Source organism: Pituophis catenifer, unplaced genomic scaffold, assembly GCF_029215685.1.
Source record: "Pituophis catenifer annectens isolate HBS135680 unplaced genomic scaffold, rPitCat1.0.hap2 SCAF_16, whole genome shotgun sequence".
NCBI classification, from domain to species: domain Eukaryota; kingdom Metazoa; phylum Chordata; class Lepidosauria; order Squamata; family Colubridae; genus Pituophis; species Pituophis catenifer.
The window spans coordinates 11,610,777-11,635,872 of NW_027256896.1; the positions used below are offsets into that span (position 1 = coordinate 11,610,777).

At 44.9% G+C, this 25,096-nt stretch overlaps 1 protein-coding gene across 1 annotated transcript in view; it reads left to right on the forward strand.

Annotated features, from left to right (window-relative positions):
- The window catches only part of LOC139325357 (ankyrin repeat and fibronectin type-III domain-containing protein 1-like), a 298,146-nt gene that overhangs the window by 265,941 nt on the left and 7,109 nt on the right, over window positions 1-25,096 (forward strand). The window contains exons 10-18 of the mRNA XM_070955195.1: window positions 663-753; window positions 5,013-5,120; window positions 10,529-10,628; window positions 12,877-13,009; window positions 15,169-15,288; window positions 16,695-16,910; window positions 18,894-19,060; window positions 21,009-21,159; window positions 24,029-24,197. Coding sequence (XP_070811296.1) covers window positions 663-753; window positions 5,013-5,120; window positions 10,529-10,628; window positions 12,877-13,009; window positions 15,169-15,288; window positions 16,695-16,910; window positions 18,894-19,060; window positions 21,009-21,159; window positions 24,029-24,197 — 1,255 coding nt within the window. The remainder of the gene's footprint in view (window positions 1-662; window positions 754-5,012; window positions 5,121-10,528; window positions 10,629-12,876; window positions 13,010-15,168; window positions 15,289-16,694; window positions 16,911-18,893; window positions 19,061-21,008; window positions 21,160-24,028; window positions 24,198-25,096) is intronic.

The following is a 25,096-nucleotide window of genomic DNA, read 5'->3' on the forward strand; positions in this document are numbered from 1 at the left end:
CGAGCCTTCCCCAGACTCTAGGACTGGCCCATGTTCCTCCCCAGCCTCCTCACTGTTCGACTCTGCTGCCAGCTCCTCAGGCTGCAGGCGGACCACAACAATAGCGTCCCCTTAAATCTCAGTCCCCAGGTGTGCCTTGTGAAGAGGGGCGGGGCACTCTCCTCCCGAGTCATCGGGTTGGCCTGCGCTGTTCCCGCCTTCTTTCCACTCTCTGTGCTCAGGGATCAGGAGGGGGCGGCTGAGCTCCGTTGCTCCTCATGTCCACTGCTTGCCCTCTCTCAGCCCATTCTGCCCCCGTTCCTCCCTGCTAACAAGACGTCCCAATCCTGAGGGGCCCTGGGCTGCCTCGGCCTGCTCCTCCCCACATTCCTCCGAAGCCAATGAATCCACCCCTCGATCTCCCTCGACCCCGGGACACTGCAACCGTCATAATATGAACCAGTTGCCAAACCTCTGGATTTTTGATCAAGCAACCATGGGAAAGCTGCAGAGGTCATAATTGTGAAAAACTGTCACTTTTTTCGGTGCTGTTGTAACTTTGAACAGTCCCTAAATGAAGTGTTGTAAGTCAAGGACTATCTTTACTTTATATTGTGTAGTTGTTGAGCTTTAAGATATCCTCTGGGTTTAGGTATCTTTTTTTCTTTGCTGTTTCTTCACAGGGTACAGCTTACTATGTCCAGGTATCTGCCTACAACATGAAGGGTTGGGGAGCCCCACAAACATCAGTACCATCCTATGCCATCCCCTCAAGTAAGTATGAAGAATTGTCCCAAAAGTGCTTTTCTCAAGAGGCAGCTGGACTTTCTGGTTTTTCCTTGAAGACATTTCGCTTCTCATCCAAGAAGCTTCTTCAGCTCTGACTGGATCGTGGGGCATGGAAGGGTTCATACTCCTTGCAGACAGCTGGTCGTTTGCGTCTTTTTAGACAGTCATCGAGGCCACTTGGAGGTTTATCTGTGTCCTCAAGAGAAACATCTTCAAAGAAAAACAAAGGAAGTCCAGTTGCCTCTTGAAAACGCACCTTTGGGACAATCATGACCTGGATGACTTGAGAATCTCTACAGACTTCCATCAATGGCTGTTTTCAAAGAGACTCCATGATCCAAACCATGGGATAATAATTCAGAATAAAGTTTGGATGCTTAGTTAACCAGGTTTTTAAATACAGTACACTAGTGGCCAAAATTGTGGAAACCTTTTGGGGAAAAGAGTATTTTTGAGGTTGGATGGCTAATAACACCACTCTTTTTTTTTTTTTTTTTTTTTTTTGAGTTTCAAGATAATCCTATTCCACTGCTGGAATGGCCTGGGAATAGCCCAAACCTTAACCCAGTTGAAAATCTATGGAGCCGACTCAAGAAACGTGTTAGTCAGAAGCAACCCAGCAATAAAACCCAGTTAATAGAAGCCATCATTCAATCTTGGTTTCACATGATAACAGCTGCAGAACTCAAACACTTGGCTCACTCCATGGGAAGACGTTGTAAGGCCGTAATTCATGCTAAAGGTTACCCAACTAAGGATTCACTGACATGGGGATAATTTTTGTATATCTCGTTTTTTCTACGTGTTTCACTTTTCTTCTTTATCTTGTAACTGCTATTCTAATAGCAAATCCTTCCTAAAAGTTATTGCATTATATTCTTGATTAAATTATCTTTCCATTGATATATAATTTTATGGTATTACTCCCCCCAAAAAAGTGTTGTTATTAGCTAGTTTTAGAAAATACACTTTTCCCAACAGGTTTCCACAGTTTTGGCCACTACTGTATTCCTTGAATTATGACCACAATTGAGCCCAAAAATTTATGTTATGCTATGGTAAGTTAAACATTTGTTAAGTGAATCATTGTGTTAAGTGAACCTGGATTTCCTATTGATTTTGCTCATCAGAAGGTCGCAAAAGCTGATCACATGACCTTAGGACATGGCAACTGTCGTAAATATGAACCAGTTGCCAAGCATCTGAATTTTGATCATGTGACCACAGCAGGGGTGGGTTCTAATTTTTTTACTACCGGATCTGTGGGCGTGGCTTATTTTGTGGGTGTGGCTCGGTGGGGGGTAATGTGACTGGGTGGGCATGGCCAACTTTTTGGCCGCGCGATCATCAGAGCCTTTTTTTTTACTTTTAAAAGCATTTTTTTCGGTTGAAGATGTTGTAGAAAAAATGCTTTTAAAAGTAAAAAAAAAAGGCTCTGATGAGATGGGCGGGGTAAGCGAGCAGCGACCGGGCCGGGGACCGGTTCGGGGGCGTGGCCAGCCAATGTTATTACCAGTTCTCCAAACTACTACAAATTTTTACTACCGGTTCTTGCGAACCGGTGCGAACCAGGAGCAACTCACCACTGTACCATGGGGATGCTGCAACGGTGCAAGTGTGAAAAATGGTTGTAAGTCACATTTTCCCCAACTGCTGTTAGAACTTTGAACGGTCACTAAAATGAACTGTTGTAAGTCAAGGACTACCTGTACATAATAGCTGTTTGGCACGTTTGTGTGGTGACATTAAGGTTTTAAGCCATTTTCCTATGCACGCTGTTGAAACCTGGGTTTGCTACCCTGTTTCCCCGAAAATAAGACTCAACTGGAAAATAAGCCCTAGCATGATTTTTCAGGATGCTCGTAATATAAGCCCTACCCCAAAAATAAGCCCCGGTTAAGATCGTCAGCAGATGGAGGCATTTAGTACTGTATTTCCCCCCAAATAAGACCTAACCAGAAAATAAGCCCTAATGTGTCTTTTGGAGCAAAAATTAATATAAGACCCGGTCTTATTTTGGGGGAAACACGGTATCTATCTCAACTGCTTCCAGGGTCAAAGGGCAATGGTTTTACGAAAACTCCCAACAAAGCCAACATTTTGAATTTGCGTCTGATGGATTGAGCCTTCCAAATTGTCGTAGGCAACTATTGAATCATAGCCAAGATTAGCAAATGAATTATTGTTGGCTTTCAAAAAAAAAAAAAAACACCTCCTCTAAATTTTTTAGAAAAACCAGAAGAATTCAATGTCTGCTCCATAAAAACTCAAGGCATCTCCTTGGGTGTTTTTAAAATACCTAAAAATAGCGCTCGGCTTCAGCCAAAATTAATGGAGCTGAACTTTCCATGGAAAACTATGGCACGGGGGAGTTTGTAAACCCAAATAATGTAAAGCTAGTGTAACTCACACATTTGTCCGTGCTGTTCAATAGCTGGGCCACCTCATCACTAAGAAGCACAAGGAAAAGGTCTTAAAGCAGGGGTGAAATGCTCCCAGTTCGCCCGATCCTGTAGCGATGGCGGCGGGTGGTTCGGAGAACCGGTAGCAAAAATCCCTGCGGCCCCCACCCAATGCCCAGCTGAGCTGTGCAATCATCAGAGGCTTTTTTTTTTTAACTTTTAAAAGCATTTTTTCTACAACCTCTTCCGATGAAAAATTGTTTTTAAAAGTAAAAAAAAAAAGCCTCTGACGATCGTGCGGCTCAGCTGGGATCGTCAGAGGCTTTTCAAAGCATTTTTTTCTGCAACCTCTTGGCCGAAGAGGGGGTAAAAAAAAAATGCTTTGAAAAGTCTCTGACGATCCCAGCTGAGTTGCCTGATCGGCAGAGAGGCTTTTCCAAGCATTTTTTAAAAAGCCTCTCTGACAATCCCAGCTGAGTTGCCTGATCGGCAGAGGCTTTTCAAAGCATTAGAAAAAATGCTTTGAAAAGTTTAAAAAAAAAAAGTTGGCCATGCCCACCCAGTCACATTACCCCCCCCCCCCACCAAGCCACACCCACAGAACCGGTAGTAGCAAATTTTACATTTCACCCCTGTCTTATAGGTGTTACTTGTCTAGGTGAATTTTACCTTTCTCATTTGGGGCTGAAGAACCTTCAGTCCAGTGAAGGATGGCCCAAAGAATTTGCTAGGAAAACAGTGAAACAAACAGCAAAGGAGATGACCTCACTTTTTATAGTGATCTGTCATCCCTTGATGGTGGCACCATCCTTGCAAATTATTATCCCCATCAGTGATTACTACCGTTGGGTTATTGTGTCTGTATTGACCAAGTTGAATTGCATTATCTATGAACTAGAGCAGTGATGGGTAACCTTTTTGCCATCACGTGCCAGGAGCGGAGGGGGGTTGCGAGTGTGCGTGCCCACACCCATAGTTCTATGCGCCCTGCCCCCATGCATGCACACGCGACCCCCCCACCCCCCTGCTCCTCCCACTCCTGGCACGCGATAGCATGGTAGTCTCGTTTTTTGCTCTTCCCAGCCTCCAGAGCCTTTCTAGGAGTCTGGGGAGGGCAAAAACAGCCTCCCCCAACTCCCGGAGGCCCTCCAGAAGCTGAAAATGGCCCGTTTGCCAACTTCTAGTCCCATGCGTGCCGGAGCTGAGCTCGCTTGCCCACCGATATGTGCCACAGGTTCACCATCACAGAATTAGAGTACAGCCCGGTACCGTTAGAGGAGAATATTTGTAGCTCAGGGTTGAATTGTGTGGTCCTTGGTGCTTCTCTGAGCATAGTGGTTTTCTTGCAGATGCTTCATGACCCAACTAGGTAACATCAATGCTAGAAGGATGTTGGATTTGCAAAGCGAAGGAAGGAGGGAAGGAGGAGGTGGAGGAGAACTGTGGGGTCTTTGGTGCTCTCTGAGCTTGGTGGTTTTCTGGCAAACATTTCATGACCCAACTAGGTAACATCATCAGTGCTAGAAGGACGTCGGGTTTGCAGAGTGGAGGAAAGAGAGGAAGAAGAGGAAGTGGAGGAGAACTGTGGGGTCCTTGCTGAAAGTTGATGGTTTTTTTGCAATTGTTTCATGACCCAACTAGGTAGCATCATCAATGCTAGAAGGATGTCAGATTTGCAAAGTGGAGGAGGGAGAGGAGGAAAAGGTGAAGGAGAACAGTAATACCCTCTGAGCTTGGTGGTTTTCTTGCAGACGTTTCATTACCAAACTAGGCAATACCATCAGGGCAAGCACGGATCATGCACTCTTGCCACTAACCTGTTTCATCCTACACCCACTCCAGATTGGAGAGAATACGACGGGAGGGCTCCACGTCAGAGAGGACAAGCCGAAGCTCTGGACCACCTCCTTAACCAGGTGAAGATGGTGCACCAACATTGCGTGTGTCACGGTGAGTCCCGTCGCGTGTCTAAAGACAATTTGGGGCTCCGGCAGAGGAAAGTATTCCAAGCATTCTGAATGGAGGCCAATGTTGGACGTTTGCAACCAGCTTCGGCATGCGGATGCCGAACATGGCTAGTCGATGCCAATCCAAACAAATAACTTTTAATGTAATTGAATTCAGCTCTTAAGGGTTCTATTATTATTCCCCCTGGGCTGCTTGTAAACATCGGGAGCGTCAAGGGAGAACCGGGCAAAAGGTAGCAGAGGGAGGGGAAAAAGTGGGGAAGGAAATGAGTTGATAGAGGGAGAAGGAAAACAACCATCAAATCCATTGAGGGCGAAACTCAATTGAGTTTGGGAACTGTTTGAGATGCTCTGGCTCCTTGCAGAGAAGAAGCTTTTTCTTCTTTCAGCAGTCTCTATACCTGAGTCGGCAATTAAATACGTTTTGATCAGAGCCAAGACATTAAAGGCAGTGCTGAAATCCAATTTTTTTTTACTACCGGTTCTGTGGGCATGGCTTGGTAGGCGTAGTGTGGCTTGATGGGCATGGCAAGGGAAGAATACTGCAAAATCCCCATTCCCATCCCACTCCAGGGGAAGGATACTGCAAAATCCCCATTCCCACCCCACTCCAGGGGAAGGATACTGCAAATTCCCTATTCCTTCCCCACTCCTGGGGGAAGGATACTGCAAAATCCCCATTCCCACCTCACTCCAGGGGAAGGATACTGCAAAATTAACAGATTGCTTTCTAGTTAAATCATGTCCAAACTGTTGAGATAACAAAAAAAAAAAAACATTTAAATCTATTGTGGGTCATTCTTTCCAAACTGTCCAGGTAGCAGTGGGCAAGGAAAAAAGCTCCTTTGTGGATGAACCATCCTGAAAGCTTATGGCATTTTCCAGATATTTAACATTTCACACAGTCCCAGCTCTGACAGCGGTTAAAGGACCCCGTGCAAAAAAAGAGGAGAAGACGCTGAGCTTGTCGATCGAAAGGTCGGCAGTTCAGCGGTTCGAATCCCAAGCGCCGCGTAATGGATGAGCTCCTGTTACTTGTCCCAGCTTCTGCCAACCTAGCAGTTCGAAAGCCTGTAAAAAACGCAATTAGAAAAATAGGGACCCCCTTTGGTGGGAAGGGAACAGCGTTCCGTGCGCCTTTGGCGTTGAGTCATGCTGGCCACATGACCACAGAGACGTCTTCGGACAGCATTGGCTCTTCGGCTTTGAAACGGAGATGAGCACCGCCCCCTAGAGTCGGGAACGACTAGCACGAATGTGTGAGGAGAACCTTTACCTTTACCTAAAATACAAGAATAACGGAAAAGTAAATCTCACGGCCAATAGGGTGACTCCTTGAGATGCGTAGGATCAAATCTTAACAGCTTCCCCGCTGTTTGACCGAATAGAATAGATTAGATCTAAGAAAGTCAGATCCAATTACTTTTTTCCACCCCTCTTTCCTCTGAATTTCATTTGGAACAAGTGGGACCAGGTTTCCCTATCTTTTCATTTTCTGCTGCTTTAAATTAGAATAATTATGACATCCCTCACAGGGTTATTAAGATGAAGACAATAAGCAACATAAGGTACAATTAAAGTAATATAACCGTTTTAAATTGTTCTTCACCATTCTTATCTTACACCCATATGTCATTGCGCTGAAAACCGGTTGTCACTTGCCTGTTAGCACACAAATGTTTGAAGAGCACAAAACTTAGCTGTAGAAACAATGTTAGAACCTAGAAAGAGATCCATAAATAGCAGAGAGGGACAAAAATATTAAGCTGGAAAGCCACAAGACTTCTGCAGAAGTGAGGCATAGAAGAAATACAGATTTTAGAAGAGCTGAAAAGGAAAGTAACAAAAAAGAAAGGCTAAAGTGAGAAGATGCTGAATGATCACCACCAGATGATTTGTTAGGAAGACAGAGGATCCTACTAAAGGGAGCAACAAGCAATGGATTTCAGATCTTGGTTTTAACCCAGGAGCCTAAAGATAAATAATCAGCTACTCTGAAAGAGGGAGTCAAGCTCTTCACCAAAGCACCTGAGGGCAGGACAAGAAGCAACGGGTGGAAACTCATCAAGGAGAGAAGCAACCTAGAACTAAGGAGAAATTTCCTGGCAATTGGAACAATTGATCAGTGGAACAACTTCCCTCCAGAAGTTGTGGATGCTCCAACACTGGAATTTTTCAAGAAGATGTTGGATAACAATTTGTCTGAAGTGGTGTAGGGTTTCCTGCCTAAGCAGGGGGTTGGACTAGAAGACCTCCAAGGTCCCTTCCAACTTCTGTTATTCTAAATGTGAGAATGCATGAAAGCGGTGGTAGCGAACCTATGACATGCATGTCAAAAGTGACAGATCACAAAGTTTTTGGTCATGCCAGTGTTCAGCAACATCCGACAAAAGCTCTTCTTGAAAATGTGTGTGATTATGTGTGATTTTCAGAGGCCACATAGAATGAGGTACAGTATGTTCTCGTTCAGCCTCTGGACTCTCCAAAAAAGAGGTGGTTTTACTCATATTTCATTTTTGTAATTATTTGGGATTTCTTTAAACAATATATAGCATTACACACATTCTTGTTGTTAGTTGCGAAGTCGTGTCCGACCCATCACGACCCCATGGGCAACGTTCCTCCAGGCCTTCCTGTCCTCTACCATCCCCCGGAGTCCATTTAAGCTCATGCCGACTGCTTCAGTGACTCCATCCAGCCACCTCGTTCTCTGCCGTCCCCTTCTTCTTTTGCCCTCAGTCGTTCCCAGCATTAGGCTCTTCTCCAGTGAGTCCTTCCTTCTCATTAGGTGGCCAAAGGATTTGAGTTTCGTCTTCAGGATCTGGCCTTCTAAAGAGCAGTCAGGGTTGATCTCCTCTAGGACTGACCGGTTTGATCACCTGGCAGTCCAAGGGACTCGTAGGAGTCCTCTCCAGCACAAGAGTTCAGAGGTTTCCATTCTTTGGCACTCAGCCTTCCTTATGGTCCAACTTTCACAGCCCTACATTGCAACTGGGAAAGCCAGAGCCTTGACTATACGCATTTTTGTTGGCGGGGTGATGTTTCTGCTGTTTAGTATGCTGTCTAGATTTGCCATAGCTTTCCTCCCCAGGAGCAAGCGTCTTTTAATTTCTTGGCTGCAGTCCCCATCTGCGGTGATCTTGGAGCCCAATTACACACATAGAAACACAGAAAATTGATGGCAGAAAAAGACCTCATGGTCCATCGACTCTGCCCTATGAGGATTTTGTTTTTTAAAAAAATTAATTTAACTTTTTAATTTATGTGAGATGATGGATTTCTAAAATCACTTTTGAACTTCCCTCCTGTCAGTTTGAACTTGTGCCCCCGTATTTTTTTTATTTTTGCTTAATAATAAAAATACTGCCTTCTAAAACCTTATTCACACCCTTAATATATTTAAAAGTTTCAATCATGCCCCCTTCTTTTCCTTCGGTCCTCCAGGCTCTGCATATTCAGTTTCTCCAATTTCTCTTAATACACTAGTGGCCAAAATTGTGGAAACCTTTTGAGAAAAGTGCATTTTTGAGGTTTGATGGCTAATAACACCACTTTTTTGGGGAGGGGAAGTATCAAGATAATCCTATTCCATTGCTGGAATGGCCTGGGAATAGCCCAGACCTTCACCCAATTGAAAATCTATGGAGCCGACTAAAGAAACATGTTAGTCAGAAGCAACCCAGCAATAAAACCCAGTTAATAGAAGCCATCCTTCAATCTTGGTTTCACATTAGAACAGCTGCAGAACTCAAAGACTTGGTTCACTCCATGGGAAGACGTTGTAAGGCCGTAATTCATGCTAAAGGTTACCCAACTACGTATTCACGTACATGGGGATCATTTTTGTATATCTTGTTTTTTCCACATGTTTCACTTTTCTTCTTTATACCGTAACTGCTATTCTAATAGCAAATCCTTCCTAAAAGTTATTGCATGACATTCTTGATTCAATTATCTTTCCATTGATATATAATTTTATGGTACTACTCAGGGTTGGTGGGTTCTACTTACCTTTACTACTGGTTCGCAGCGGGGCTGCGTGCAGGTGCTTGCTTTGCTCGCACACACAAGCGCTCTTCTGCGCATGTGCAGAAGCTTTCTGATGACGTCCAGGTCGGTGGGCGGAGCCTCCCGCTGGTTTTACTACCGGTTCTATAGAACCGGTCCGAACCGGAGGCAACCCACCACTGGTACTACTCCAAAAAAAAATAAAAAAGTGGTGTTATTAGCTAGTTTTAGAAAATACACTTTTCCCAAAAGGTTTCCACAGTACTGTATCTTCATGTGAAGATAACCAGACTTTACACACATGGGACTATATATATATATTTTTTTCAAACACATGAATATGTGAAAAATTGTTCCTTTTCTGTTTGAAGGGTTGGGGCTGACAAGCCAGCAGAACCAACTTTATTTTCAGTGGTGACATCCAACTTTTTTAACTACTGGTTCTGTGGGTGTGTCTTGGTGGACGTGGTGTGGCTCGGTGGGCGTGGCTTGGTGGGCGTGGAAGGGGAAGGATTTTGCAAAATCCCCATTCTCTCCCCATTCCTGGGGGAAGGATTTTTTTTTTTTAATTTGATTTATATGCCGCTCTTCTCCGGAGACTCAGGGCGGCTTACAGTGCGTTAAGCAATAGCCTTCATACTTTTGTATATTTTATACAAAGTCAGCTTATTGCCCCCACAAACTGGGTCCTCAATTTACCTACCTTTGAAAGGATGGAAGGCTGAGTCAACCTTGAGCCTGGCAAGATTCGAACTTACTTTAATTGCAGACAGCTGGTGTTAAATTACAGTGCTTTAGTCTGCAGAGCTATCCAGGCTCCCTTTTATTGCAAAATCCCCATTCCCATCCCATCCTGGGGGAAGGATATTGCAAAATCCCCATTCTCCCCCCCATTCCTGGGGGAAGGATATTGCAAAATCCCCATTCCCACCACACTCCTGGGGGAAGGATATTACAAAATCCCCATTCCCACCCCACTCCTGGGGGAAGGATATTACAAAATCCCCATTCCCACCCCACTCTGGGACCAGCCAGAGGTGGTATTTGTGGGTTCTCCGAACTACTCAAAATTTCCGCTACCGGTTCTCCAGAACCTGTCAGAACCTGCTGGATTTCACCCCTGAGTATTTTCCAAATTTTTGACAGACCAAGCCAAACCCAAAAGTTTGCCATCGCTGCACTAAAAGATTTTTATTGGGATCACTTGAAATTACATCATTTATGTCTTTCGTGCCTTTCGCTGATTCGGTTTAAGCCTCTCCAGGTTCCTTTGGGCCTTGTGCATTGAATGTAGCTAGAATTAAGAAGGAAAGGGGGGAAAAAAAGAAAAGAAATAACAATAGAATTTGGATATTTAATCATTTCTACTCCTTTGATTTTCAGAGCCATGTAAGAATCAGCCCCAGAGTAGAAAACACTCCGTCTCCAAAAGTCTAAAGTACCTCTTCCATCCTAGTAGCAAATTTTTAAAGACACTGAAAAGGTAAGAAGATTTGGGGAGTGGGGGCTCCCCAGAACATAGAATTTTGTATCTGCTCCCATGCCCATTAAACTTTCTACTGAGTCTTTTGCTTTAGTATTGTTGTGGCCCGCTAGCATCAGCATCAGCTCAACATCAAAGGTTGTTTTTTTTTAAAAAAGAAAATTTGGTGATTGTAAGCTTGTACAGGAGCACCAGAACAATATTGGAATTATATTAAAAATTCTTTGAGAGCAGTGCACCCTATCTCCTCAGATGCCCCCCCCCCACACACACACACAAAAACCCTATACAGCTAATCCTTCACTTACGATCACAATTGAGCCAGTGGTGGGTTTCAATTTTTTTTACTACTGGTTCTGTGGGTGTGGCTTGGTGGATGTGGCATGGCTTGGTGGGCGTGGCTTGGTGGGCGTGGCAGGGGAAGGATACTGTTAAAATCTCCATTCCCACCCCACTCCAGGGGAAGGATACTGTAAAATCTCTATTTCCACCCCACTCCAGGGAAAGGATACTGCAAAATTCCCATTTCCTCCCCATTCCAGGGGAAGGATACTGTAAAATCTCCATTTCCACCCCACTCCAGGGAAAGGATACTGTAAAATCTCCATTCCCTCCCCACTCCAGGGGAAGGATACTGTAAAATCTCTATTTCCACCCCACTCCAGGGAAAGGATACTGCAAAATTCCCATTTCCTCCCCATTCCAGGGGAAGGATACTGTAAAATCTCCATTTCCACCCCACTCCAGGGAAAGGATACTGTAAAATGTCCATTTCCTCCCCACTCCAGTTAGTTTGTTTATTAGTGTGAAGATTTGCTCATCTGAGTTGGTGCCTCACAGAGACGCCTTGCCAAGTATTTCATTGTACAGCGTTGCGTTTGGAAGATATCGGCCTGGCAACTATCCAAAGACTGATAAGGCCTGTGGTTGCAGTTCACCTTTGAAAGACTGCCGGGACTTTGCTGGATGTGAATGCTAGGAATTCACATTAGCCAAATAAAAAGGGTTTTTTTTTTCGGGACGAGTCTGTTTCGTGATTTGGTGAAGCCTAGATCAGAACAAGTATTTCCCAGACACTCCAAGAAGAAGGGGAAAGGTTGGGAGTAGGTCTCTCTCCATCATCCATGGTGAGAGAATCCTTCATAAATGTTTTCCCTCTTCCGGAAGGATCTTTTGATTCCCATAATAGGTCCCAAAGTTGATGAAGTTAGCAGAGATAACCAAATCGACTGCTTTGATTAAAGAAAAGAGTGGAATTAATTTTGTTTCTGCTTGGAAACCATTTCTGGACTTTATGCTCGAGGTGGTGGAAAAAATGAAAACTCTGGGTTTGGGTTTAGCGGATTAGATAGGTTTGTTGTTCTAGAAATGACTTGTACGTATTATTAAGCAAAAGTAAAAAGTTGAGGTTGTATATCATGACCTTATTCTACTGCATTAAAAAGAGTCGGGAGTCTTTTTCTTTTTCCCAAAAGGAGGTTTTTTTCCCAAAAGGCAACTCCTTTGCTCTTCCTTGAAGACCTTTAGCTTCTCATCCAAGAAGCTTCTTCATCTCTGACTGAATGGTGGCAAGGGAAAGGATTTATATTCCTTACAGTCCACTGGTCATTAACCAGATAGAAAGGAATATAAGTCTTTCTATTCTCCACCATTCAGTCAGAACTGAAGAAGCTTCTTGGATGAGAAGCAAAACATCTTCAAGGAAAAACAAAGGAAGTCCAGTTACTTCTTGAAAGAACAGAAAAAGCACCTTTGTACAACCATGACCTGGATGACTGAGAACCTCCATAGACATTTTCACTTTTACCTTCTTCTCCTTCTCCTTCTTCTCCTTCTTCTCTTCCTCCTCTTCCTCTTCCTCCTCTTCCTTGCAAAATAGGAGGCAGGATCTTCTTCTTCTTCTCATCCTCCTCTTCCTCCTCCTCCTCCTCCCTCTCCTCCTCTTCTTCCTCCTCCTCCTCCTCCTCCTTCTTCTTCCTCCTCCTCCTCCTCTTCTTCCTCTTCCTCCTTCTCCTCCTCCTCTTCTTTTTCTTCCTCCTCCTCCTCTTCTTCCTCTTCCTCCTTCTCCTCCTCCTCCTCCTCCTTCTCCTCCTCCTCCTCCTCCTCCTCCTCCTCCTCCTCCTCCTCCTCCTCCTCCTTCTTCCTTCTCCTCCCCTGCTTTCCTACTATTTTCATTTTTCTATATTGTCTATTTTGATAAAAATTTGTGACCAAAAAACCCCCGACCCAATATTTTCTCTCTTCCCAGGGGTCTCTATCTCGCCTCCATATTCTACAAGGATGACAATATTCTGGTGACCCCTGAAGACCAGGTCCCTGTGGTGGAGATCGATGACACCTATTCCTGCTTGCTTATGCAGGATTTCCTTTGGTTCACCAAGGTAACCCCTTTTTAACGTTAACAATTTTAGAGCTGCATGCCACTAGATCACTAAATGCTTTACGGCACAGCTTCCCAAGCGGAAGACTCTGTCATTAGACTGATCTGTATTTGGAACCAGATTTTCCTGCTTCAATTAACATCTGGAGACGTGAAGTATCTTTTTTCCCCACCCACCCTGGCCTTAGGCACTGTTCACCTAAAGTAGCTCCATACGTTAATTAAGGCTGTTGACTTGATATGATGCCCTGCTTGATATAATGACTGTTTTTAGGAGGTTTTAATTTGCTGTTCTTGAGGGATAGAATCAAGATCACAACTAGTGTTAATGGCACTTTATAATGCCTTGGTAAGACCACACTTGGAATCCTGCATCCAGTTCTGGTTGCCACAATGTAAAAAAAAAGATGTGGAGACTCTGGGAAGACTTGCAGAGAAGAGCAACCAAGAGGATTAGGGGACCAGAGGCTAAAACATATGAAGAATGGTTGCAGGAACTGGGTATGTCTAGTTTAATAAAAAGAAGGACCAGGGGAGACATGATAGCAGTCTTCCAATATCTCAGGGGCTGCCCCAAAGAAGAGGGAGTCAAGCTATTCTCCAAAGCACCTGAGGGCAGGACAAGAAGCAATGGATGGAAACTAATCAAGGAGAGAAGCAACCTAGAAGTAAGGAGAAATTATCTGATAGTTAGGAACCATTAATCCGTGGAACAACTTGCTTCTAGAAGTTGTGTGTTCTCCAACATGGGAGGTTTTTAAGAAGAGATTGGACAACCATTTGCCTAAAATGGTACAGGGCTGTGATGGCGAACCTATGGCATGCATGTCAGAGGTGGAACGCAGAGCCCTTTCTGTGGGAAGAGCGCCAGCTGCTCTTCTGGTTTCTGGCGCGCATCTCTGTGGGCACGCACACCTGCCGGCTGGTCTTCGTGGGCGCCAAAGCGCCAGAAAACAGCCCAAAAAACAGCCATAAACAGCCAAAAAACAGGCATGTGTGCGCTGGCCAGCTGGTGTTCAGATTTCCGGTGCATGCAAAGACCAGCGCGGGGGATTATGGGAGCGACGGGGCGCTCCCATGTGACTCCTCTCCTGCGCGAGCTGCATTGGCTTCCGGTGGACTTCCGGGTGCGCTTCAAGGTGTTGGTGATCACCTTTAAAGCGCTCCATGGCTTAGGGCCAGGGTACTTACGGGACCGCCTTCTGCCACCAATAGCCTCCCACCGGCCGGTTCGCTCCCACAGAGAGGGCCTCCTCAGGGTGCCGTCGGCCAGACAGTGCCGGCTGGCGACCCCCAGGAGGAGAGCCTTCTCTGTGGTGGCACCTACCCTATGGAACAATCTACCCCCAGAGATACGAGTGATCTCCGACCTCCGGACTTTTCGTCGGGCCCTAAAAACTTATTTTTTTCAGTTAGCCGGTCTGTCTCGATTTTAGGGTTAGTTTTAAAATTTTAATATTGATTTTAAATTGACAAGTTTTAAATTACGGGCCAAATTTATAAATTATTTTAACTCTATTTTTAACTGTAATGTTATGTATAGATGTTTTTATTTTGGCTGTTCACCGCCCTGAGTCCGAAAGGAGAAGGGCGGTATAGAAATTTGAATAATAAATAAATAAATAAATAAATAAATAAATAATAAATTGCGTGCATGCACTTGCTGGAAATCTGAAAACCAGCTGGCTGGCACGCATATGAGCACCAGTCAGCTGGTCTTCAGGTTTCCGGTGCGCGCACATGCACACACGTGCATGTACATTCTGGTTTGGGCACTCGGTGGCGAAAAGGTTCGCCATCACTGGCATAGGGTTTCCTGCCCGAGTAGGCAGTTGGACTATAAGACCTCTAAGGTCCCTTCCAACTCTGTCATTGTGTCATTCTGTTAAGTGTTTAGTGGTGGAAGTGCATCCTCTTCATCTGAAGAGGTAGAGTGAAGTGTCCCACCTGCCAAAATAGCCTCTTTTAAATCTTCCTATTGATACGGCTTTTTAAAAAAAATTTTTAAAGCATCTTCTTTGCAGAAAAAAATGAGACAGGGGATTTTTTTTTTCTTTTTTGAAAGAGTTGATGTCGCTTCGTGAGAGACATCAAACTTGGGAGCAGAGCCCGAGAATCTTAGCCTGATTTGTGCAACTGCCTTTGCTGTGTTTGCTGCAGGTGTCGTGCATGTGGGATGAAATCTTATGGCTGCGACAGTGCGTCACCGTCTCCCAGTCTTCCTGTTCCTGCGTTCTCCAAACACGCTTCAAGATGCTGCTGGCCATCTCACAAATGCAGGTAGAAACGGCATCTTTCCGATACAGCCGTTCCAAAGGTTTTAGGACACACCTGTTCATACAGGTTGTCCTTGACTGATGAGCATAATTGGGATCAGAATTTCCATTGTTAAGCAAGGCGATGATTAGTATAGTATAGCATACCATAGCATAGCATAGAATAGAAAATGGAATGGAATGGAATGGAATGGAATGGAATGGAATGGAATGGAATGGAATGGAATGGAATAAAATACAATAGAATACAATAGAATATGGAAAAGGAATGAGAATAGAATAGAATAGAATAGAATAGAATAGAATAGAATAGAATAGAATAGAATAGAATAGAATAGAATAGAATAGAATAGAATAGAATAGAATTCTTTATTGGCCAAGTGTGATTGGACACACAAGGAATTTGGTGCATATGCTCTCAGTGTACATAAAGAAAAAACAAAATACATAGCAATAGCAATAACACTTAGATATACTGCTTCATAGTGCTTTTTACAACCCTCTCTAAGCAGTTTACAGAGTAAGCATATTGCCCCCAACCATCTGGGTCCTCATTTTATTGACCTCGGAAGGATGGAAGGCTGAGTCAACTTTGAGCCGATCAGGATTGAACTACTGATAGTGGGAAGAGTTAGCCTGCAATATTGCATTCTAACTACTGTGCCACCAGGGCTCCTAATAGCTATAGCACTTAGACTTACATATTGCTTCACAGTGCTTTTACAGCCCTCTCTTAGCGGTTTACACAGTCAGCCTCTTGCCCCAACAATCTGGGTCCTCATTTTACCCACCTCGGAAGGATGGAAGGCTGAGTCAACCTTGAGCCTGGTGAGATTTGAACTGCCAAACTGCAGCAGATCACCTGTAACTTCGAACAGTCACTAAATGAGTGGTTCTAAATCGAGGGCTACCTATAAATAGTGAAGAATTGTGTTATTTCTTTACCAAGGAAAAGAGGATCATCCACGTAGATCAGGGGTCTGCAACCTTAAACAATCAAAGAGCCATTTGGACCCGTTTCCCACAGAAAAGAAATCACCAGGAGCCACAAAACCTGGGTGGATGTGGCCAACTCGACATCACTCACTCCCACCCAGTCACATGACCACCACCCCCAGCCACACTTATCCAGATTTTGTGCCTCCTGGTGTTACTTTAGGTAATCGCCCGTACCTTCTTAGGCCAGGCGAGGAGTGACTGGGTGGGGAGGGCAAGGGGCGGGCCAGCCAGTGGTGGGTTCAGCGGACAGGGAGCCACAGCAGGGGGAACGAAAGAGCCACATGTGGCTCTGGAGCCTCAGGTTGCAGACACCTGACCTAGATAATTGCATGCCCAACTGCATTGTATGCCTGCATACCTGTAGTAGATACACCATCTGAGGTTCTGTTTCCTCTCTCGTTTGCTATGTAGGGTCTGCTAGGAATCCAAGACCTGGGTCAGGTGTTTTTTGAACCCATCAAAGACAAGCAAGGGAACATTTTGGTGGTCACCCTAAAAGAAGTGAAGACCAGCCAAACCTTTGAGAGCGTTCGCTGGGTCCCTCTCTCCAAACTGCAGACCAGTCGCAAGTCAATCTCTTCCCCCGAAGAACCTACGGCTCTGGATGTCCTTCTTATGACCATGCAGGTAACTCATTGTGCCTTCTTGGCAGAGAAGACAAAGTTCTGTTGTGGCCTGCCAGTGGAGCTGGCAGCAGAGTCAGACAATGAGAAGGTTGGGGAGGAACTTGGGCCAGTCCTGGGGGCTGGGAAAAGCTCCGACGAGGGCTCTGCATTGGAGGCAGAGAGGGAGATAGACAGCAGTGAGGCAGAGGAACAGCTGGAGCCCGTTCCCAGTGTGCGCATGTGCAGAGCTGCCAGGAGACAAGAACAATTAAGAAAGCAGGGTCGACTCGGGAGTAAGGCCACACCTTGGAGATGATTGTCCCCTCCCATAGGACATAAAAGAGGGGTGAACGGGACGTGGGCTTTTGCAGGAAGCAATTAGTTCATTTGGTCGATTCAAGATTGGAAAGTTCTGTTCGTGACTCTAATAGACTCTGTGCCAAGTTTGGCCTTGCCCTGCGCTTGGAAATTGGTTCTCTGGCAGCGTTCCAAGTGAGATACAGTGGGTGTTGATCAACATTCCTCTGAAAGACTGTTTGCCAAAGCCTTGTTGACTGTGAATGACCGTAATTCACAGTCGTTTAAATAAAAGAGATTTGGCTGGAATTAAGACTCTGCTTCATGTTTTCCAAGGAAGCCTAGGTCAGAACAAGTTCTCTTTCAGTTATGGAGGAAAAAAATCACTTTTAATGTGGCATTTTCTCAACCTTGGCAGCTTTTAAGATGGGTGGACTTCACAACCCAGAATTCCACAGGCAGCAAAAGCTGGGGAATTCTAGGAGTTGAATTCCATCCATCTTAAAGCTAGATGCGGGTTGGAACCCGGAAACGGTGGACAAAACTGATTCAGTTGAACCAGTAGTAGGTTGCAAAACCCGTCGCTACCGGTTTGCTCCCGCGCTCGCACACGCATGTGCAGAAGCGTCCAGCGCGGATGGGCAGAGCCTCTCGCCGCCACCGCTACCGGTTCGCCAATCCGGATAGAACCGGTAGCAACCCACTACTGAGCTGAACCTATAATTCAAACCACATAGTTGTTAGGCGAATCCAGGTTAAGCTATTCAGCTGCAGTTTGATCTGCTTCTTATTTAACTCCCTATCTTTTAACCTTGGGCTGTTTTCTTACTTATTTAGATAGTTCTTGTTCAACTTTTATTATTTTTTATAAATAACTCAAGGTGACCAGCATGCCTATAATTCCTCCTTCCTCCTATTTTCCCCACGACAACACTGTCTTTCATGCCTAAGGCGGGACTAGAACTCACCGTCTCCTGGTGTTTGACCCAAAGTCACCCACAAGCTTTCATGCCTAAGGCGGGACTAGAACTCACCATCTCCTGGTGATTGGCCCAAAGTCACCCACAAGCTTTCATACCTAAGGCGGGACTAAAACTCACTGTCTCCTGGTGATTGGCCCAAAGTCACCCACAAGTTTTCATGCCTAAAGCGGGACTAGAACTCACCGTCTCCTGGTGATTAACTCAAAGTCATCCAGCTGGCTTTCATGCCTAAGGCGGGACTAGAACTCACCATCTCCTGGTGATTGGCCCAAAGTCACCCACAAGCTTTCATACCTAAGGCGGGACTAGAACTCACTGTCTCCTGGTGATTGGCCCAAAGTCACCCACAAGTTTTCATGCCTAAAGCGGGACTAGAACTCACCGTCTCCTGGTGATTAACTCAAAGTCATCCAGCTGGCTTTCATGCCTAAGGCGGGACTAGAACTCACCATCTCCTGGTGATTGGCCCAAAGTCACCCACAAGCTTTCATACCTAAGGCGGGACTAGAACTCACTGTCTCCTGGTGATTGGCCCAAAGTCACCCAGCAGGCTTTCTTGCCTAACACGGGACTAGAACTCACCATCACCTGGTTTCTAACCTATTGCCTGATAGTTATGTTTTTCCTGTTTCTTGGATTCCATAGATTATTTTTTTTTCTGCAGGACTTAACGGGGGAGAACAGGCTACCCTCTCAATGGCCATTTCTTAATATTTCGTTTTCAGGAGAAGCTAGCTTACCACCAGAACAGCAGCCAAGCCCTTTCCCCTGGACTTTACCTGGGTTACCTGAAGCTCTGCAGTGCAGTTGACCAGATCCGAGTGTTGGTGCCTGAACAATTACCGAACATCTTGTGCCATGTGAAAATTCGGAGCAATTCCAACGTATCTAGGTAGGATATTCGAATGGGAACTGATCTTTGCTGGCCACTCTTGCAAATTGCAGTTCTACATCCGTAGCCAAATCAGGGTGAGCTGAGATTCTTTTGCAGGTTTCATCTCCTGATTAAAAATTTGCAAACGGAGGAGAGAGGCCTAAGGCAAAGTTAGAGAAACTGGGCTAATGGTTTGCCTGCAGATTTGACTGGAAAGGAGTTAAAACCAGATATAGCCAGGTTGTGAATTGTAGTATACAATGCGAAATATAGATAGTCCTTGGTTTATGACCGTGAGGGAACCCGGCCATCACGATGGTAACTCATGACTGTCATTAAAACAGCTTGTTTATGTGACTAACTTGATTTTATAACAGTTTTGGAAGTGGTTGTTAAGCGAACGCAGCAGTCGTAAACCAAAAACCAGTGATTTGCTATGGGAGTGGTTTTACCAAACACTGGAAATATAACCGCCAGGTTTCCACACAACCACTGCAAAACACAGTCAGATGAAATCAGAGTGCTGCAAGCAACCCTAAATGCAGTCCAGTTGCCGAGAGCCTAAAATTTGGTTATGTGACCACGGGTGTCCGATGCAAAGAACCAGGAGCCTTCATTGAATTCCAAAGCATTATTGCTAAGAGTCATGGTGGCACATTGGTTAGAGTGCAGTACTGCAGGCTACTTCTGCTGACTGCCGGCTGCCTGCAATTTGGCAGTTCATATCTCACCAGGCTCAAGGTTGACTCAGCCTTCCATCCTTCCGAGGTCGGTAAAATGAGGACCCAGAATGTTGGGGGCAATAGGCTGACTTTGCAAACCACTTAGAGAGGGCTATAAAGCACTGTGAAGTGGCATATAAGTCTACGTGCTATTGCTATACCCAAGAATCTGGTCAACTAATGGTTAAATCTAAATTGGCACTAGATAAAGGTCAGTGGAATTCATAGGGGGCTGGACTTGGATCTCTTGTGGCAATGTAATGACTCCAAACTGATGACACGCTTAACCCCACCTTCCAGTTTAACCTGCTCATCTCCTACATTGGGGGCAACTGTCAGAACTTTGAATCTGGAACTTAAGCATTTAAGTGACTGGTTACAAGTCAAGGATTACCTGTATACAATTAATGGAATAGCAATAGCACTTAGACTTACATACCGCTTCACGGTGCTTTCCAGCCGTCTCTAAGCAGTTTACAGAGTCAGCCTCTGGCCCCCAACATTCTGGGTCCTCATTTTACCGACCTCGGAAGGATGGAAGGGCTGAGTCAATCTTGAGCCTGGTGAGATATGAACTGCCAAGTTGCAGGCAGCCGGCAGTCAGCAGAAGTAGCCTGCACCACCGTGGCTCAGAATATCAATTGGACTAGTTCATCAAAAGGTTAGTCTGCATGAAGCATGAAAATACCAACACAAGGAAGCCAGGAGTGGGCTGCTGGGTATTCACAGGGGTTCGGGAGAACCTCTAGCTAAGATTCTGTGCAGTTCAGAGAACCCCCAAATCCCACTCCTGGCTGGCACTGCCCACCCCGCCCCTCCCAGGAGTCCCCATGCGGCCCATTTTAGATGCAGGTAAGTGCAGGGCGCGCATGGAGGCTTGGAGAGGGTGAAAAACGGGCCTGCTGGAAGTTCTGGAAGGCTGGAAATGGGCCTGTTTCTAGCCTCCATAGGGCCTACAGAGCCTGGGGAGGCTGTTTTCACCCTCCCAGAGGCTCAAGAAAAGCCTCCGGAGCCCGGGGAGGGCAAACACACACACACTCACCCCAGTATGGTGCAGGAAGCTGACTAGGCCACACCCACCATGGTCATGCCCACCCAGCAACCGGGCAGAGAACCTCTCGCTAAAAGTTTTGAAGCCCACCCCTGAAGAAAGCCCAGAGTTTGTATCAAATTGTCTATGGTGGATACGGGGTATTTACTTCGCTGATTTCTTCTCTGCATTTATCCGTTCTCCCACTTTCAAGAGAGGAATGGGAATGGCTGCAGAACCTGGCTAGCATGGAAGAGGCCATTCCCTCCGAGCAAGAACTGGAAACTTCTCAGCAGCTTTTTCTTCAGGAGCTCCAAGGGGCCATCCGAGACCTGATGCAGCTGGTCAACATCCCACTTCACGAGGTAGATCCTAGGTGGGAACCACGTGATGGGGATGGGCGGGAGAAAGAAAGAAAGAAAGAGCGAACTTGGGATTTTATAGCATGTCTGAACTGTTGTGGATTCTGACAGTCCACAACAATGAAGTTCATGCAAAGGTTCTTCTGAAGGCGCAGCCAGGAGGGCAAGGTTGAGCCCAAATGGACATCTTTGCCATTGGGATGCAGATTCTTTTCAAAGCCCCGGTGGTCCCATTCTTCCGCAAGTCAATCTTGTTGATATAAATGGCCTGATTTGGGTGCATTTAACAATAAACCAATTAACTCACATATAAGTAAAGGTAAAGGTTCCCTCGCAAATATGTGCTAGTTGTTTCTGGCTCTAGGGGGCGGTGCTCATCTCCGTTTCAAAGCCGAAGAGCCAGCGCTGTCCGAAGACGTCTCCGTGGTCATGTGGCCGGCATGACTCAACGCCGAAGGCGCACGGAACGCTGTTACCTTCCCACCAAAGATGGTCCCTATTTTTCTACTTGCATTTTTTACTTGCTTTCGAACTGCTAGGTTGGCAAAAGCCGGGACAAGTAACGGGAGCTCACCCCGTTACGCGGCGCTAGGGATTCGAACCGCTGAACTGCCGACTTTCTGATTGACAAATGGCAGTCCAATCTTTTCTTGAAAAGTGATGAAGCTCTCACAAATTCCAAAGGCAACTTCTGTTCCATTGGTTGATTGTTCTCACTGTCAGAAAGTTCCTCCTTTATTTCCAGCTTGAATCTCTCCTTGTTCTGTTTCCATCCATTATTCCTTGTCTGGCCTTCAGGTGCTTTGAAAAACAGCTTGACCCCCTCCTCTCTGTGGTAGCCCCTCAAATATTGGAAGACTGCCTCATGTCTCCCCTGATCCTTCTCTTCACTAGACTAGCCATGCCCAGTTCTGCCAAACTGCTACGTTGGCAGAAGACGGGACAAGTAACGGGAGCTCACCCCGTTACGCAGCACTAGGGATTCGAACCGCTGAACTGCTGACCGTCTGATTGATAAGCTCAGCATCTTAGCCACTGAGTCACTGCATCCCCTTAGCTCACATATAAAAAGGATGCAAATTGTCATGGGAACAACAACCCACTCGCGACCCTCTCCTTGAGATCTTCACATGAGGGACGTGAATCAAAATAAATAAGTATGCATCTATATATCTCTCACGATTGGAAATGCCAATAAGGCACATTCTCAATTTTGGGGAAAGTTAAATGATTAATTCATCCACTCTCAGCCCCTCTCCAGATCTTAGTAGTATTCAATTCAACCAAAAACTTTAGAGCCACTTATTCGAAACATTCCATCGATGGGGAGGGTGGCTGGAGCATTGGACAGCTCCTTCTGAGACTCACATCTGTAGCCTGAAGGGTGATAAAGCCTCACTTTCTAAAGCAAATCAGCTTTACAAATATTAACTAATCCATATCTATATCCTTTGTCTATTTGTCAGGCTCAAAATCCACAAAACCTATCATTGAGGAGTGGGATTTGATTTGATTGTTAAACAATATTAAACGGCCCTAAATTGTCATCATATCTGGGTCTTCTTCAGTCCCACTAATTCAAAGGAATTTGAATAAGGTTTGGAAATGGCCATCAAAATACAGTAGTGGCCAAAATTGTGGAAACCTTTTGGGAAAAGTGTATTTTCTAAAACTAACTAGTAACACCACTTTTTTTTGGGGGGGGGAGTAGTACCATAACATTATATATCAATGGAAAGATAATTTAATCAAGAATGTAATGCAATAACTTTTAGGAAGGATTTGCTATTAGAATAGCAGGTACAGTATAAAGAAGAAAAGTGAAACACGTAGAAAAAACGAGATATACAAAAATGATCACCATGTCAGTGAATCCTTAGTTGGGTAACCTTTAGCATGAATTAATGGCCTTACAACGTCTTCCCATGGAGTGAGCCAAGTCTTTGAGTTCTGCAGCTGTTATCATGTGAAACCAAGATTGAAGGATGGCTTCCATTAACTGGGTTTTATTGCTGGGTTGCTTCTGACTAACACATTTCTTGAGTCGGCTCCCTAGATTTTCAATTGGGTTAAGATCTGGGCTATTCCCAGGCCATTCCAGCATTGGAATAGGATTGTCTTGAAACTCCAAAAAAAAAAAAAAAGTGGTGTTAGTAGCCATCAAACCTCAAAAATACACTTTTCCCAAAAGGTTTCCAGAATTTTGGCCACTAGTGTATTAGCTTCTGCTCGTAGGTCAGTGCTCAAATTCCTTTGCTTCCTACCTCAAGTAAAATGCATTTGTATTCTACATTATTTCTATTATTATTCATATTAATATCATACTATATTATTCATCAGAATCTAATGAGAAGACTGTGTGACAAGGGGAAAGTTCAAAACATCTTTCTAAGACATTCTGGTCATTATAAATCATCTCGATATAAGCCGCCCAAAAGAGCGGACAATGATGATTTTGGCAGCTGCTGAACGGATGAGAATTAAATGGAGTAAAGCCACCTGATTCGTTTTACAAGTCTTCATTTTACAAGCTAGTTTTTAAAAAAAAAAATGTAAAAAGATCTTTATGGATCCTCTTTCCTTCGCCACCGTTGATTAACAAGATCAAACATGGACTCAGGAGATTCAGATTCAGGTCCTCACTTGACCATATGTTATGGAATAACTTTGGGCCAATATTTTAGCATCATAGAATGGTGGTGAGGACAGTATTATTGTTCAAAGAAGAGGGAGAGTATGAGTGCAATAAAATGCTGCAATGAGAAGTCCCTTCTCTTTGTAGACTCCATACTTCAGCTAGGAGCTTGGAGAAAGTCAATAACAGTGTCAGACTTCACACTAATAAAACATTTTCTGTGTTTAAATTCTGCAGGCCAAAGATTTCCGCCTGTACAGTCAGGAAGTTCTGGATTTTGGACCACAAGTCTCCTTCCTTCTACTTCTTCCCCCTTCAGATGATGTGTGCACTGCTCCTGGCCAGAATAACCCTTACACTCCTCGGTCTGGCTTCCTCACCCTTCCTCTTCAGATCTTCGAGTTAGGTGAGAAGAACACTGCACAGAGAGCTTCATTCCTTGTTCCTTGGAACGGGACAATTTGCTATGGCCAACTTGCCACAGCCATCTCATTGTGGCCAATTTACCATGGTGATTTTGCTGCGGCCATCTCACTGCAACCTTCTCACCGCAAGACAGCTCATCATGGCCAACTCATCATAACTCACCCTCTTATCCTCTTTCTTGAAGGCAAAATTGGATCAAGTTATTCTCTGCTGTTTTTTTCCTACTTCAGATCACTGTGCTTCCGCTCTTCTTTAGATAAGAAGGCATTTTCCCACGCCATCTCGAGTTAAGGTGCAAAGCTCAGATTAGTACACTACATCAAATTTTTTACAATTGTCTCAGATTGATTTTTTTCCTCTTTGAAACATGCCCTTCATGATTTGTACGAAGAGGCATAGTTTATTGAATCAAGGGGGAAAAAATGATCTGGAAAGAATGAGTAACTAACATACAAAGCTGTAGATGCTGAAGTTTTGAGGTCACCAATAAATACTTCTCCTATCATCAAACGCCACTTCAAGTAGAAATCAAAAATCATAGCCGAGGTGGCGCAGTGGTTAGAGTGCAGTATTGCAGGCTAACTCTGCCGATTGCCAGCAGTTCAATCCTGACTGGCTCAAGTTGACTCAGCCCTCCATCCTTCCAAGGTGGGTAAAATGAGGACCCAGATTATTGGGGACAATAAGGCTGGCTCTGTAAACCGCTTAGAGAAGGCTGTAAAGCACTGTGAAGCGGTATATAAGTCTAAGCTCTATTGCTATTACTATAGAGCAAGGAGCCGCCCACCGGTTTTACTACCGGTTCTATAGAACCGGACTGAACCAGGGGCAACCTACCACTGCTATAGAGGACTCTTTTTGTTTGAACCCGTGCAAGAA